Below are 16,552 nucleotides of genomic sequence, written 5' to 3' on the forward strand. Positions count from 1 at the left end.
AAAATAAATAAATAAATAGACACTAAAATAAATAAATAAATATAAATAAATATAGACACTAAAATAAATAAATAAAAATAAATAGACACTAAAATAAATATAAATAAATATAAATAGATATAGACACTAAAATAAATATAAATAAATATAGACACTAAAATAAATAAAATAAATAAATATAGACACTAAAATAAATCTATAAATATAGACACTAAAATAAATAAATAAAAATAAATATATACACTAAAATAAATAAATAGACACTAAAATAAATAAATAAAAATAAATATAGACACTAAAATAAATAAATAAAAATAAATATAGACACTAAAATAAATAAATAAAAATAAATATAGACACTAAAATAAATAAATAAAAATAAATTTAGGCACTAAAATAAATAAATAAAAATAAATTTAGGCACTAAAATAAATAAATATAAATAAATTTAGACACTAAAATAAATCTATAAATATAGACACTAAAATAAGTAAATAAAAATAAATATAGACACTAAAATAAATAAATAAAAATAAATATAGGCACTAAAATAAATAAATATAAATAAATTTAGACACTAAAATAAATCTATAAATATAGACACTAAAATAAATAAATATAAATAGATATAGACACTATAAAATAAATAAATAAAAATATCTATAGATACTAAAATAAATATATCTATAATTAACTGTAGACACTATATAAAACAAAACTCTATATTTCTAACTATAGACTTTATAGAAATAAATAAATATTCATTGAAACAATTATAGACTGTAGAAATCCAATTTTCAGATTTTCCAATGTAAAAAGCATCTGTATATTCATATATTCATACCATCAAACGACCATGTTTGTACAGAAACCAAGACAACATGCACGTGTCTCTTAAAAAAAACATAAAGCTCTCAGTGTCTCCAAACTTCAGACGAACACATGAATGATAAATGAAGATCAGAGTTACAGAATTGGTCAAAGACCCGAGTTTTCTTCCAGGACGAAGATGAGTCTAAACTCGGAGCAGGTGGCTCTCACAGGCCTGGTGTTCCAAACCTACGTGACGGAGCATCACAGGAACGAGGTGTTGCAGATCCTTCGGGAACCTAACGATGACGCTCATTACTCGCTCGTGGTTAACGCCATGACCTTATTCGAGGCCAACATGGAGGTGGCCGAGTATTTCAACGCTTTCCCAATCCAGGTGCTGCCCATATTCGACGAGGCTCTTCACGCCGCCGCTCTCGCCGTCTCTCGGTCCGAGCCGTCGTCGAGCTCCTGTAGGATGAAACGCAACCTGCACGTCCGCATCTCGGGTAAGGCGAGGGCGTACCGGAGAGGGGGATAGTCATAACCAGTGTGCGGTCCGGAAAGATACACCGGGTCTTTATGACCTATCCGCATTAGTAGTGTTGTAAAGGAACAATACAATCATCCTGAATTCCAGTCAAAACTGGTTTTGCGGTCTGAAAATGTAAACCCTGTCTCTCAGACCAGTCTAATCAGGGAGGTGGGCGCTTAGGGATTAAGGCATCGGACTTTGGATCAGAAGGTCGTTGGTTCAAATCGCTGCCACGCCTGGGCTCCTGTACGTTTTGGGTCACCTGGTCATAAGTACGGTGTGTGATTTTTGAGCATCACATTTCACATTTAGTCCCCATTTGCTCTTATAATTCCCTCCACTCTTCTGGGAAGATGTTCCTCTAGATTTTGGAGTGTGTTTATGGATATTTGTGTTCATCAGCCACTAGGGTGTTATGAACAGCAGGTACTGATGTATGTGAGGAGACCTGGGGTGCAGTCAGCGTTCACATTTATCTCAAAGGTGTTCAGTAGGGATGAGATCAGAGCTCTATAGCAGGAGATCTTCATCTCCAAAGCATTTAAACCAGATCTTCAAGAAACTCACTTTGTGCACAGGGGCATTGCTGGAACAGGTTTGGGTTTCCAAGTTCAAGTGAACGAAAAATTTATGATAGCGCCATCTAAAGACGTCCTGTATAATTGAGATCCTCCAGATTTGTGGTAACAGTTTGGAAAAGAACCACATAAAGCAGGAAAGGGCAGGTGTCCCAATACTTTTGGAAATATAGTGTATATGCAGTTACATTTAAATTTTTATATCCAAGTTTTCAGACTTGTGGCTACATCTGTTGTTTATAGTTTAGTTTGTATTGTTGCTATTTTGCACAATTGTTGTTAAATGATATGTTGATAAGAACTCGGCGGAGAAGCATTTTTTTAAGTTTGTTCGAAAAAACACTCGTTTCCGATACTTTAGTTTTTCGTTTTTCCCAATTTGTTGTGATTCTTGCAGTCAAAAATTCAAAAAGTGTGATTATTTTATTGGTTTAGTTTTTCAGTTTTGATTAATAAAATCTCACAAAATTAAAAAGTCTAATGTTAATACAATCAATTACACAAAAAGATTGTTTTTCTGAAGCCGGTTTCGTTTTTGTTTTGTTTTTTCGACCGAGTGCATCCGGAATTTTCGGTTTCAGCCCAGAATTGTCATGTTCAATGCATCCCTAAATAAAACGACTCAGATGATTTATCAGTCGCAAGTGATCTGCTCGGGTGCTTTGATTTTCACTTCGGCTATGAACCTGACCCTGATTGGAAGCCACGCCCTTTTCCCATTTCCTATGTTGTTTTTGACGGAATGATGGTTTTTGGTAAATATGAATTATTTAATCTATGAGGGTTTATTATACCTTTTAAAATAAAGATTGACAGTTTTTACCAGTGGTTGACTGTAACGTAGTAAATGTAATTCTTTGTAGTTTTTTCACATATCTGTACTTTACTAAAGTATTTCCATTTAGGGAGATTTTTACTTTTACTCCATATGTGGGGGCAGGCTGTAGTTTGGGGACCTCTGGTGGAGACAGTAAGTCATTACAGTGGATTTGCTTTAATTTTTTTTTTATTATTTCATTATCTTTTATTTTTGTAATTAATTATTTTTATATAAAGGTCTCCATCCGTCACTTTCGTTCATACAGTTTTATTAGAAAGGAATTAAAGCTGAACTGTAGAAAATCCTGGAAGCTCCTTTAACCAGAAACACAATCGTGAGATTTTCTGGAATCAGACTGCAAAAAGCTGCAGGTTGTTCTTCACTCAGGGACATGATGAGAGCATAATGGACAATCTATAAATAGCACAGAGGGAGAGAAGAGGGAGGGAGAAGGAGGAGGTGGTTATCAGACAGCATCTCGGGTCTTTGCTGAAGGACGGCGTTACGTTCAGAGTTTCAGGGACATAAAGCCAATGTATGAGAAACAGAGAGCAAAGTCTTTCATCCCTGATGACGTTTTTGTGGTGAAATGTTGAACCAAGTCACAATGAAGCAAAGCTCAGTTTTCCAGTGTTTATGTTCCTGGACACGGGCAGTGAAGACGGGAAGTGTGTCACCTTTAATTACCGAGACACTCTCAGATTTAATCGATCAGGAAGTGCGGATGTCATCGCGTCACCGTTTCCTGCACATTAATTGGGTATGGGGGAGGAACCGCAGCATGCTCTTGTCTCCCTCTAATTAAAGTTATTAAGGCATTGCTTTCATTTATTAAACAGCACTGACCTTTTTTCTGAATACTTTCAGGGTTAAGCCGAGCATTTTCTGAAATTTGTTTTTAAATTTCTCAATCTTTTTTTTTTTTCTTTTACTTTAATCAGATTTTTTAACTTGATTTTTTCCCCACCAAAGGCCGAGAGCTTTTCTGAAGATGGGTTTACAGTGCCATCTAGTGGATATGGATATTATGCAACAGTGTAAATCTAGTGTTTTTTTCTGTATGTTTTCTAGTTGAATAAAGATTTTTTTTAAATGCTCTCAAAGTGCGAGGAAGAGACCAAATGGACTTGTGGTCCATCAATTAATACATTCCTGAGGGAACTTTGTTCTGCATGTTGAAAGAATTGCGAACCGAAAGCCCGGTACCAAAAAATGTCATATCAGAAAATATGGAAGATGATGGTGTACAATGTATACGTATATCTTACAGTCCTCCATCTCATCATGTTTAAAACTCCAGGTTTGCCAGTGTGCCCCGAAATGACCCGAGAGCACATTCCCAAAGCCCGGGACGTAGGCCACTTCCTGTCCGTCACCGGCACAGTCATCCGCACCGGCGTGACCAAAGTGCTGGAATACCAGCGGGACTACATGTGCAGCAGGTGCAGACACGTGTTCTCCGTGCAGGCCGACTTCGAGCAGTACTACAGCTTCACCCCTCCAAGCCGCTGCCCCAGCGAGGACGAGTGCACCTCCTTCAAATTCACCTGCCTGGCAGAACGAGACGCCCCGCTATCATCCTGCAGAGACTACCAGGAGATTAAGATCCAAGAGCAGGTCAGGATCTCTGTGAAAAAATAAGCGATATTGACTGTAAAATTATATCATGATTTTTGTTTTTTCTATGTGGATTTTATCAATAATTGTTAATGCGCTGGTACTTTAAGGACCATGGACAGCAGACTCCTAAAATGTTTTAATAATCTATTCCAATAAGTCATTGATTTTTACCTTTTATGGGAATTCCACTACAAAACATCAGTTTTGGAGTGAAATTCTTACATTTAATCATTTAATTAGAATAATAAGAAATTTTTACTGTTACCAAGCAAATGAACATCATTATCAACAAAATTCATCAATGAAACAGAAGCTTCTTCTAAATTGGCATTTCGATGCATTTTCAATGTTCAACGCAGTTTAGAGGAACATCTAATGCTTTAACCTGCTGTTACAAATTCATAAATAATGCATTGATATTCAGAGAATATTTAAAACAGAGGGTCTTCAACGTTTTTCAGGTAAGTTACCCCTTATGCGATAGAGACATGGGGCAGGGACCCCCTGAAACAAAATGTGTCAAACACAGCCACTGATTTTAATAAAAACCAATCATATTATATAAGTTATATTATGTTAAGACAATTAGAACTATGTTGTTGTACATGCATCACTTTCTGAATATTTTTATATATTTTCAAATCTTTAAAAAAAGATTTTTGCATCATAACAAATCATATATATTTATTTAGCAATTTGATTTATAATATTGTTTTAGTATTTTATCTATGATGTTGTTTCCCATGTTTGTTTGGGTTTTTTTAATATATATATAATTACAAATATTGTGATTTAACATTAATTAGCGAATCCCCAACATTACCGCCGTGGACCATGCACTAGGGGTCGCGGAACCCCGTTTGAAGATCCATGATAAAAAAAAAAGAGAAGTTACTTCAAATGTGTGACCGTAAGCGAGTCATTGCAAGTGATTCGTTCAAGATTCAAGATTTTTATTCGCCACAAACAAAGTTTGTCTGACTTGTTATATGCAGAATACAAGTCAGAAATTGTGCATTAGGAAAAAGGGTCTATAAGTATAAAATTCAATGTGAGGGAGAAAACGAAACACCATCGTGTTGCTCAGAGATTCAAAACAGTGCCGTGGCTTTGTTTGGAATAATTTTTGTTGGCGAAATCGAGCAAAAACGGTCAATGTCGTGTTTAAAACGAAATAGACGATATCCTAGACCACGTGTCAAACTCAAGGCCCGCGGGCCACATCTGGCCCGATGTACAATTATATCTGGCCCGCGAGATGATTTTATAAAGATCTATTATTATTGTTATTAATGTCACGGCAATATGAAGCGCTGATAAACACAAACTGCAGATCCCATAATGCAGCGCTTCAGCTGCCATACCGAACACTAGACTACCTGGGAACATTCCAGCGTCAATCAAGTCGAGCTTCTGTTGATGTATTTAACTCTATTGTACAGTTATTGTGAAGCTCCTCAAAATGGCGAAAAGAAAAGTGGATTCTGAAATCAGAGCCTTTTAAAACTGATGGGATTCTGAGTAGATGTTTACTGACACTGCCGGTAAACACGTGTGTGTTATTAGTGGAGCGAATGTGGCTGTAATTAAGGAATTGAATTTAAAACGCACTACGAGACAAAACATCAGGAGAAGCTGAAAAACCTGAATGCAGAGCAGAAGATACAGAAAGTAGAAGAGTTAAAGAAGAATCTGACATTTCAGCAGACGTTTTTCACCACAGCAAAATCACAAAGTGAAGCTGCTTGAAGAGCTGCATGATGAAGGTGTGCGACAAAATGGCATAAGAGCAAAGAAATCTGAATGTTTTGATTTATTTTATCTTTTGCTGAAAAGCACAAATCTTAATATTTTCAGGGGTTTTTTTTGCAGCATGTTCATATTTTAAATTTTGTATAATTTTGACAGGATATTTTTATAGAGAGCAAAATATTTTTAAGTTATTTAAAGTTTAGGTTAATTGATTCTGAAATAATTTTCCTGTCTGTTTTTATTCATATTTATGTTAAAAAAACATTAAGTTTTAGTGTGTTCAATAAATTTCCTGTTCGGCCCGCGACCTAACGTGTGCTTTGAGTTTTGCCCCTGTGCAATTGAGTTTGACACCCCTGTCCTAGACGATATAAATCGTACACCCGTATTGTGTGGCATCCGAAACCGAATCTGATCCTCTCAGCTAATTGAAGATACCCGGTGACTGTAATGTCCTCCTGAGTAATGGAGTTATGATGGTATGTTGCAGGTACAGAGACTCTCCGTAGGCAGCATCCCTCGCTCCATGCTGGTTATTTTAGAAGACGATCTGGTAGACGGCTGCAAATCCGGTAAGCAAAATTGCTTATGGGAAAAACACTAGTTAACTGCCTGCTGAATTCTGTATAAATTCACGCAGGATGAGGATGTGCTTGTTCGCTTGGTTTGGGGTTGTAAAAAGGATTAGAAGAAAAAAAAATTAATACAGCTTTCTTTTTTTAAAATAGGAGGGATGAAATAATTATATATATTTATATAATATATATATTTTTGAATAGAACTGCAGCTAATGATTATTTGTAGTTTTGTATCTATAAAAAATAAATAACAATTTGTTATTTAGATGTTTTGCTTATTATAACTAAATAATACATTTAGGGCATTTAAGTATGAAAGTATATAGTATAAACAAATTTTATTATTAATTATCATCGATTTAATCGATTAGTTGTTGCAGCCCTCTATATATATATATATATATATATATATATATATATATATATATATATATATATATATATATATATATATATATATATAAAAATGTATGTTTATGCATCTGGCAGACAAATTTATCCACAGTGGCTTACAACCATCTTATTTATTCACCTAAGCAGCTAAGGGTTGAAGGGCCTTACTCAGGGACCCGGGAGTTGTAGCTTGGTAAAAACTGGGAATTGAACTCGCAACCTTCTGAGTAGAGGTCGACCTATGGATATTTCTGATACAGATAACCGATTAATCAACCGATTAAAAGTTTTTTTTAAATAGATACTGGATTAAAAAAATAAATAAAACAACACTCTATGTAAAATAGTACTAAACTTTATTAAAAAATATGTATAAATAAATAAAAGCAGTAATCATGAAACAAATATGAAAATATTAATAAACAGAATTTTAGAAATAATAAATTATAAAGAATAAATATAATGAAAGCGGCCCGGAAAAACTATCGGGATGGATTTTTGCCTCGACCTCTTTTAATAACAGAGGGAAAATTTGCGTTTTGAACGGCAACCTTTATGATCAAATACAGATACGATTTGAGTAAAACGTTTTTAAAATTCAGTTTTCACAATATGTCTCTTGCAACGTTCAGATGTTTGGACCCCTGCTCAATACAATTGTGTCATTTTGGCCGTAGAGTGAAATATAAGACTATAAATGTATCTAAATAGCATTAAAGGTTACCGATCAATACTATAATCTCATCTTTACTTGGCGCATCATCACAGTCTCCTTCTGTGTTTCTTCTCCAGGAGATGATATTACGGTATATGGGGTGGTATGGCAGCGCTGGAAGCCGCTGTACCAGGACTGTCGCTGTGACGTGGAGATTGTACTGAAGGCCAATTACATCGAAATCAACAACGATCAGTCCACAGCAGCAGTGGCCCTCGAGGACTTTCAGAAAGAATTCGAGGAATTCTGGGAAAATCACAAGCACAATCGTATAGCTGGTAAATATTTTTGTGACTTTAAATGTTCATTTCATTTCATTTCATTTTATTTATTTGACAGGGACAATGCAACATACATAGTGTCAAAGCAAGCTTGTCACTGAAATGCTACATAAAAAGTTTATAGCAAATGCTAATTTTCAACTCCTGTCCCTGGTTGAGCTCTAAACACAATACAATTTACATACTAAACTACTTCAATTTAAACAAATAACATGATATGGACAATTCCTGTCCCTAGTCATACACAATAAAATTTACCCATGAGATTTACCCGTAAAGTTTACATACACACATATATCATATACAACTCTTACCTACTAGTTAAAAATGAGTGCACCTTTGGTTTGTCTTTAACCAGTTTTAGCCTGGAAGTAAACACATTAAAGTCCAGTATAGTCTTAATGTCAGATGGTAAAGAGTTCCAGAGTTTGGAGCTCTTCACAGAGAAGGTAGTCTGACCAAAACTGGTCCTACAGTATGGGATTTTACAGTCATGATTTGTAAAACCCCTAGTGACTCGATGCAATATAAGAAAGTGGGTGATGCCTTTGGAGGATGTGTTTTTTGTTTTTGGGGTTTTTTTTTCTCAGGAAAATTCTTGCTATGTGGCTCGGTACCAAATGATCATAGGCCTGGTCTTTATTGATTAATGATTAGTAAAGTCTATGTAACATGGCTAATATAAAGATATTCAAACTTTGTTTTTTTTTCTATTCAAGACTTCTATTTTTTTGTTGTTGTTTTAACCATTTTCAGGCAGGAATCAGATCCTGATGAGTCTGTGCCCCCAGGTGTTTGGAATGTATGTGGTAAAGTTGGCTGTAGCCTTGGTTTTGGCAGGTGGAGTGCAGCGAGTTGATACTTCAGGAACGAAAGTGAGAGGTATGTGTTCCTCTTCTTCACGCCCACTGAATAAATAAAATGCTTTGAGGCATCTTACAAAAAAACATGAACTCTGCAGTACATCACACCACACCATGCTGTCATTTACTGTACTGTATGTAGGTAGTAGAAAAGTAAAGATACTATACATTTATTAGCAATATTTTATAATATACTATTAAATTACTATAAGGAAATATTAGGTGTGTGTATGTATATATATTTATATATAGTAAAACTTAAATATAGTAAATTTACTATGAATTTATCAATATTTTATACTATACTATAGAATTACAATAGGTAAATAAATATACTATAAATATTCTTTAATATACTATAAATTTACCATAAGTGTAATGATATACTACACAATTACTATAAATATATAATAGTAACCAGTAATAATAATAATAATAATAATAGCACTTTTAATTAGTTTGAAGGAGAAACTATAGAAACGATAACACAGTATGCATCAATATACACTTGAAGCTGGGAATACTGTCTCTAAAAATATATTCTGATCGAAAAAAAAGTTCAAAAGTGCTGTGCCATGAAGGTGTTTTATTTTTCGGCAGGTGAGTCTCACCTCTTGCTAGTGGGCGACCCAGGCACTGGGAAATCTCAGTTTCTGAAGTACGCAGCAAAAATCACGCCTCGCTCGGTCCTCACTGCTGGCATCGGCTCTACTAACGCAGGTGCTGACTCAGCTTTAGTGGAAATGCTTCACTACAGAAGGGAGGCAGTCAGGCTGATTGTGTGTGTGTTGTGTGATCATTAGGTCTGACCGTAGCAGCAGTAAAGGACTCAGGAGAGTGGCACCTGGAGGCAGGAGCGCTAGTTCTCTCTGATGGAGGTCTGTGCTGCATTGATGAGTTTAACAGTATTAAAGAACACGACCGCACCAGCATACACGAGGCCATGGAGCAGCAGACCATCAGTGTGGCCAAAGCTGGGTTAGCAATGCTTCATTCAGTTCTAAACCTCGTATACAAACTCATATACATTTATTACCCCACATTGTTCAGGGTCCATACAGGTTTAACTGATCATGCCTATATCATATGAATTTGCATATTATAGCTGATCGTGCATTTCTTATCTTAGCACTTGCTTTCACAAGCTTTCACTGGACACCACTGGATCCTGTGTCTCTTTCCACCTTCTGACATTAGTATTGTCTAACCGCCTTTTTTTTTTCCCCGTTTGAACTAGAGGTTGACCGATTAATTAGCACCGCTAAAATTTGTACCGATAGTTTTTCCAGGTTGCGTTATACAGTTCGAAAGCTGCCCCTAGAGGCGAATCACTGACACCAATGTTTATTTGAAGTGCTTTTTCTTAAGGATGTCTTATTTTTCTCAATATTTATTAAAATAACTAATATTTTATTGAGCAAATTTTCATAATTTAGTTCTGGTATTTATTTTTTAGTTCCTTATTTTTGTATTAGTCCAACCTGGCTTTCTGTATTGGTAAAATCTATTTTCGGTCGACCTCTAGTTTAGACCAATTTCACAGATCTGATAAGATACTTAATAATTACTTTTGTACACAAAAAAATTCTAAATGTGTTATCTGCTTTATACTGTTAAAAATGAACTTGCAGTGATTGTGTCTTGCTGTTTTGTTTTCTGAAAATGTTGGAAATGCTCTTTCCCTGCCTCGACATATTATTGGCGTCTACTCAGAGCTATAATAAGTGTTTCTCTTGCGTACAGAATGGTGTGTAAACTGGACACAAGGACCACGATTCTTGCAGCCACCAACCCCAAAGGCCAGTACGACCCAAACGTGTCTGTGTCCGTGAACGTCGCTCTGGCCAGTCCACTCCTCAGCCGCTTTGACCTTGTTCTTGTCCTGCTGGACACCAAGAACCCGGAGTGGGACAAAATCATCTCCTCATTTATCCTCCAGAATAAAGGTTTTTTTTATCCTAATTCTAAATAATAGGCCATGAGCGTGTCTCAATTCTAACTGACTAATGAATTCATTACACACTACACAATTTTACCTCAGAATTTCCTGTACTAGTCATTTTGGGGCGCTGTACTCTCTGCCAATCATTTATACCAGCATATTCTTTCCCTTGTATTTTTTTTTATTATTCCCATGTTATTGTACAAAATTGTGCTTGATTCTCAGAACCCGAGATACAAAATGCCAGTTTTCTTTGTCTATGTTTGTGCTAAATTGGCATAAAAAGGGCTACATAATGAAAACGAAATTGCATTGCGGTTCACCTGTTTTCATCACCCTCATTATCATCGTCACCCCCCCAAGGTGTCCCAAGTCAGTCTTCATCATTATGGAGCATGGAGAAGATGAGGGCGTACTTCTGCGTGATAAAGAGGCTGCAGCCGCGCATCACTCAAGACGCCAACTCCATCCTGACTCGTTATTACCAGCTACAGAGGCAGAGCGACAGCCGCAACGCCGCACGCACCACCATCCGCATGCTGGAGAGCCTCGGTCGCCTTGCAGAGGGTCCGCCCTTCTTTTCTTGAGCACACACATACATTAAGTTGTGATTAATCATCGATTGACATTAATTAGTGGCTTGAATGTGAACTAGGGGAGAGAAACGGATATATATACACAGTGCCTTGGCTTTTTGAGAGACACTTGCATGTTTCTTCTGTTTCTATAATTAATTTTCATCAAACCTTCACCTTCACCAGTAAAAGTAGGTTTTGGAGGAAAATCTTCTGGAGTGTTTATCTGTCATGGAATGACCTGCCCAGTCACCACACCTAAATCCTATTGAACTGCTCTGGGATGAACTGGATCACAAGAAAGAAATCTATTGAATGCTGAGAAGTTGTCCAATTGCTAAGAAGTTGTTCTTTATGCTTTTATATTTTTATGATAAGCAAGTGGAACAGCTGGATAATTATATATAATTTTTGGTCAAAGTAAATTTTTAGATTGTTACGTTAACGAATTTGTTGCATAGAAACAAAAGGAACATGCACGTGTCACTCAAAAAACATAAAAAGCAGTGTGTATATACATTCATCTCCTTTAATTCACATTCAATTCATCAATTAATAAATATTAATGCTGTCAATCGATTAAAATATTAAATCGCATGATTGTTATGCGTTATCTTGTATATTGATGCTTTATGCGAATGTATTTTTATCGTTGGTCAAACCAAACTCAACATGGAGCATGAAGACACCAATATTCCTTGTGAATGTTTTAATTTAATGTCATTTAATGTCATCAACGTGACACCAACTTTTGCTATGTTTCCACACGGACGGTTTTAATTACCGGACGTGTGCATCATGGCGGAATTTGGTTTCTGATTTGAGACTCGGCGCATCAGCAAAACGAATGTTTAGGCTTTTACTGTTGACTTATTAGTGCCGTTTTATTTATTTTTTGATATCTGAGTAAAGAAAGGACGTCCTGAATAAATGTGTGTTGCGTTGAAGGTTTTAATTGCGCCTCTCTTCTATTTATTTATTTGTATTTTTATTAAAAACGGTCAAACATTATTAATTTGAACAGCCCTAATAAATACACAATTTGAAAATGCAGACTTGCCTTAGTAATCCTTATAATAATCACTTTCCTTTTTTTCTACCTTCCTGTTTCCAGCCCATGCCAAGCTGATGTTCAGAGAGACCGTGACGGTGGAGGATGCTGTGGTGGTGGTGTCTGTTATGGAGTGCTCCATGCAGGTAGGACAGAAGTAGTTCATATGCCACCTTGTGGTTTTATTAAAGGGCCCAGCTGTGCCAGTTTTGGGGCTGAACCCTGAACTCGTGAACTTCTAATAGTCATGTCAAGTGGCTTCATTATCATTTCATCCACTTACAGTACGCAGTGAAGTGGAAGAACGTTCCTCCAGGACCAAGGTGGTCAATAAAACATCGATTGGTGCTGGATAACACTACACAAACTAGACCAAACAGACCTATATACAGGACTGCATCACTTACACATGTGTAATCAACATTTAGTGCAAAACAGAAAGAGGCTCTTACTGATCACATGTACATTACAGCACTGTGAAATTCATCCCCGAGATGTTGGGAAGCTGGAGTCAGAGTGCAGGGTCAGCCATTATACAGCACTCCTGGAGCAGAGAGGCAGCTTGGAGATACTGGAGCTTGAACCACCGACCTTCTGATCAGTAACTCAGAGCTTTAATCAGTGATCAACCACTTCCCTGGGAATGCTATAATATAATATTTACTGGCTTAGTGGTGGCCCGTTTTTATTAAAACATTCTTATTAGAAGAATGTATAAAAGAATGCTGGATATAGAAAAATATATTTTATATATTTTGTGGCAGTAGTTAATGATTCGGACAATTATTTTTTTCTCTCTCAATTCTATTGGGTTACTCGCAATTCCAAATGTATTTCTTAGAATGCCAACATTTATTTCTCGCACTTTTTACAGCCCATCGGGCAGCGTCACCCCCCCTCTGTAGTACCAAAATCTTCACACCTTGAAAATGTCATTTTTGATCGATCTGTGAAACAATGGATAAAATCATAGAGTAGACTATTTTAGGTGTGGTTTCAGAAACCGCTCTGTCCAGTACCTGCAGACGCAGCTACTGTATCCTCAGCTCCTGTCTGCTATGTACACACGTTGTATTGTAACATAACAGTGGGAGCAGAAGTGATGGCTCAACCTCTTGGTTGTTAGAAAAGAACTCGTGAATCGCGAGAAATAAAGTCGGAAATTGGCAGAAATTAAGATGTGTGGCGTGCATGTGTGTTTGTCCACAGGGTGGCGCACTGCTCGGGACCGTGAACGCTCTGCACACGTCGTTCCCTGATGACCCTGGAGAGCAGTACAGAAGTCAGTGTGAGATTGTGCTGGAGGGTCTGGGACTGACTCACATCCTCACCAAAGAGCTACAGAGACTCTCCGGGTAAAGACCATGTTAATAGTGTCATCCCTAATTAACACTAAATACATGCCCTTAGACACTCTGATTCATTCCGCATCATCACCAGGAGGAGAAATGAATGATTTAGGACGGCTTTAAACTTAATTAGGTGTAGAAATGTGTATACAGATAAAAAAATCTGTGTATCGATGCACATTCATTTTTAATAGTCTATTTTTTTTTTTTTATACACTACCACCTTTTTTCAATTTTTTTAATTGTTTACAAATTTTTTAATGATTGAAGGCGAATATATTTATCTATTTATTTAATATACATTCCGTATGTGTGTATGCAATCTATCTGAACATAACATAAACCTTATAATATCCGGTTTCCGCCACAATAAAATAAAAAGTTTATTTCTCGCAATTCCAAATTATTTTCCCCCCCCTCACAATTCCAAATTGATTTCGCACACTGGTAAATTTTCCATGCAATTCCGGCTTTTTTCCCCTCACAATTCCGACTTTATTCCTCACGATTCTAACGTTTTTCCCCATAATTCCAACTTTTTCTGCCAAAAAAGGTACTGAGTATTGAAAAATATTTATCCGCTTTTTAAAAAGCTACGTTTTGTTGACCGAAAACGTGTTTCGGTGTGGACGGAAGGCCGAAACAGAGAGTTAGGAGCAGCCATGATTGGTTGCTATGTTGTGAGACAGCAGTTGCTGTGACAGTACACATCGCCCCCCGACCTTGTGACTAAACACATGGAAGACTGGGAATTCAAAACATTATTTTAGATGTTAAATGTGGTCTTGAAAATCTTTAGGGAATATTTGAGTCTGGAAAAGTATGGAAATTTTGAAATGGAAAATGTCTAGGAAGCCTGTGGAGAACTAAAATCCATTCCCCATGCCTAATTTCCATGCCTCCTTCCTCATTCAGGAATCCGCACGTCTCTGATGAGCCGCCTGGAAGTAAGCGGCCGAGCGACGTTCGTATGAGCGCTGAAGAGACGTCTGCCTCTGACCCAGGACTTGACTGGTTTACCAGCTTAACCAGTCCGTCTGAGGGGAGTTCAGCATTCCCAGCATCTCCCATTCGCTCCTCTACACAGAAGCACCCAGATGACATGCCGTGCCCTGGAGTGTTGCCTAGCAACAACGTTGAGGCCTCGGCGTGGGAGAAGCAGGCCGACGAGGGCGGTTTGGTGGTGCAAAAGATCTCCAAAAAGCTCAGGACCAAAAGATTGAAAGAAATGAACACAGAAAAATCTCAGACTAAAGGAATGAGCAATGCGGATGAAAGTTTGAATGCGGAATCTTCTTTAAACGCACTTCCATGCCACAGCACGCCTGCGGTGGACCGGAAACAACCTTCTAAAAGAAAAGCACCCGTGATGGAACAATCAGAGAGTGCAAATGTGCAGGTCGATCTATCGAGCTTCACTTTCAGGCCCAGAGCGAGAGTGATGCATGCAGCTCAGGATGGAGTTTCAAATCAGGCTCATGAAATGGATCCCAAAATTGCCACAGAACATAAGAAGGAGAGGAAACAGTGTTCTAAACAGCCAGCAGAGGGCAGCAGTGTGTGCAAGAAGCTCCGAGTGCGAGTCCAGGCTGAAGTCGGAGAGATTCCCTCAGGAAAGTCTCTAGAAAGAAACGGAACAGCTGACGACACCAAGCACAAACGTCAGCAGCTCATCCACAGCCTGAACGTTCGGCCTCCAGACGAGCCCGATTCCTCCGTTCAGCCACACCGGACTAAAGTCGCCTTCTCCACCCTGGCCAAGCTTTCAACGTTCTCCTTCGCCCCCTCTCCTGAGGAAAAGACCTGCCAGAATCTTACCACAGCTTCAACACAGCAGAACAACACCCTGGTTTCCAAGGACGTCGTAATGGAAAAAAAAGATGGAAAAGAAAAGACGCACCCAATCGCCACGAGCACGGAGCAGAAAATCCAGACAAACCCCGCCCCCGGGAAGACTTGCGCGAAGACGAGCGGGCCACACGCAAGAGCAGAGATGTGTGATGAACAATCCGAGAGCTCCAGGAAGAGGAAGTGTTTTGAGTTGAACTCGGGACGTCCCGGAGGTCTTTTCTCTGGGCTTTCTTTCTTCGGGGCCTCTATTGTAGACGACGAAGCTCTTGATGTCGATTGGGACGAGGAGTCCAGAATCAAAGCAAATATATAGATTTATTGATGAAATCTCGAAGTTAAAAGAAATAAATTAGCAGTAAAGGATTTACTCCAGCAGTCGAATCTCTCTCTAGTATCGCTATAGGTTATGGTCTAAAAGAGTAAAGAACAAATCCCATGTACTTCATGGGGCAGATGAGGAGTTTGACCGTATAATGCCAATTCTAAACCCACACCGCACTAATAAAGGCACAAGCGAACATCGTAGCAAAGCATTTAATGGAGTTTCAATTGAGTCACACCCATTTATCTACACTAGCATTTCCACAGCTTCCACCCTACTGAATATGTAGTGCCATCCTCAAACATAATCCACAGAACAAACAATATGTTAAATACCCCAACAGCTGCCCTCAGCCTCTTATTACCCATTATACACAAGTAATAGAACAGGACACGGTGTGTTCTTTAGTCCCTGGTGATCAAACATACACTTAAAATGGTGTGAGACTAAAATGCTGTAGCTGTATGTGTGTGTGTGTGTGTGTGTGTGTATATATATATATATATATATATATATA

The 16,552-nt window shown here is 37.6% G+C and overlaps 1 protein-coding gene across 2 annotated transcripts in view; it reads left to right on the forward strand.

The window, feature by feature from the left end:
- mcm9 (minichromosome maintenance 9 homologous recombination repair factor) overlaps positions 1–16,080 on the forward strand; it is a 16,870-nt gene extending 790 nt beyond the window's left edge. For both annotated transcript variants that reach the window (XM_046836883.1, XM_046836884.1), the window contains exons 2-13: positions 1,003–1,319; positions 4,044–4,360; positions 6,606–6,687; positions 7,879–8,079; positions 8,839–8,964; positions 9,546–9,665; positions 9,749–9,923; positions 10,689–10,891; positions 11,251–11,454; positions 12,577–12,659; positions 13,723–13,868; positions 14,778–16,080. In XM_046836883.1, the coding sequence (XP_046692839.1) occupies positions 1,010–1,319; positions 4,044–4,360; positions 6,606–6,687; positions 7,879–8,079; positions 8,839–8,964; positions 9,546–9,665; positions 9,749–9,923; positions 10,689–10,891; positions 11,251–11,454; positions 12,577–12,659; positions 13,723–13,868; positions 14,778–16,026 (3,216 nt within the window). In that variant the 5' untranslated portion in view covers positions 1,003–1,009 and the 3' untranslated portion in view covers positions 16,027–16,080. The remainder of the gene's footprint in view (positions 1–1,002; positions 1,320–4,043; positions 4,361–6,605; positions 6,688–7,878; positions 8,080–8,838; positions 8,965–9,545; positions 9,666–9,748; positions 9,924–10,688; positions 10,892–11,250; positions 11,455–12,576; positions 12,660–13,722; positions 13,869–14,777) is intronic.
- Positions 16,081–16,552: the final 472 nt, after the last annotated feature.

Source organism: Silurus meridionalis, chromosome 23 (assembly GCF_014805685.1).
Source record: "Silurus meridionalis isolate SWU-2019-XX chromosome 23, ASM1480568v1, whole genome shotgun sequence".
Lineage (NCBI taxonomy): Eukaryota > Metazoa > Chordata > Actinopteri > Siluriformes > Siluridae > Silurus > Silurus meridionalis.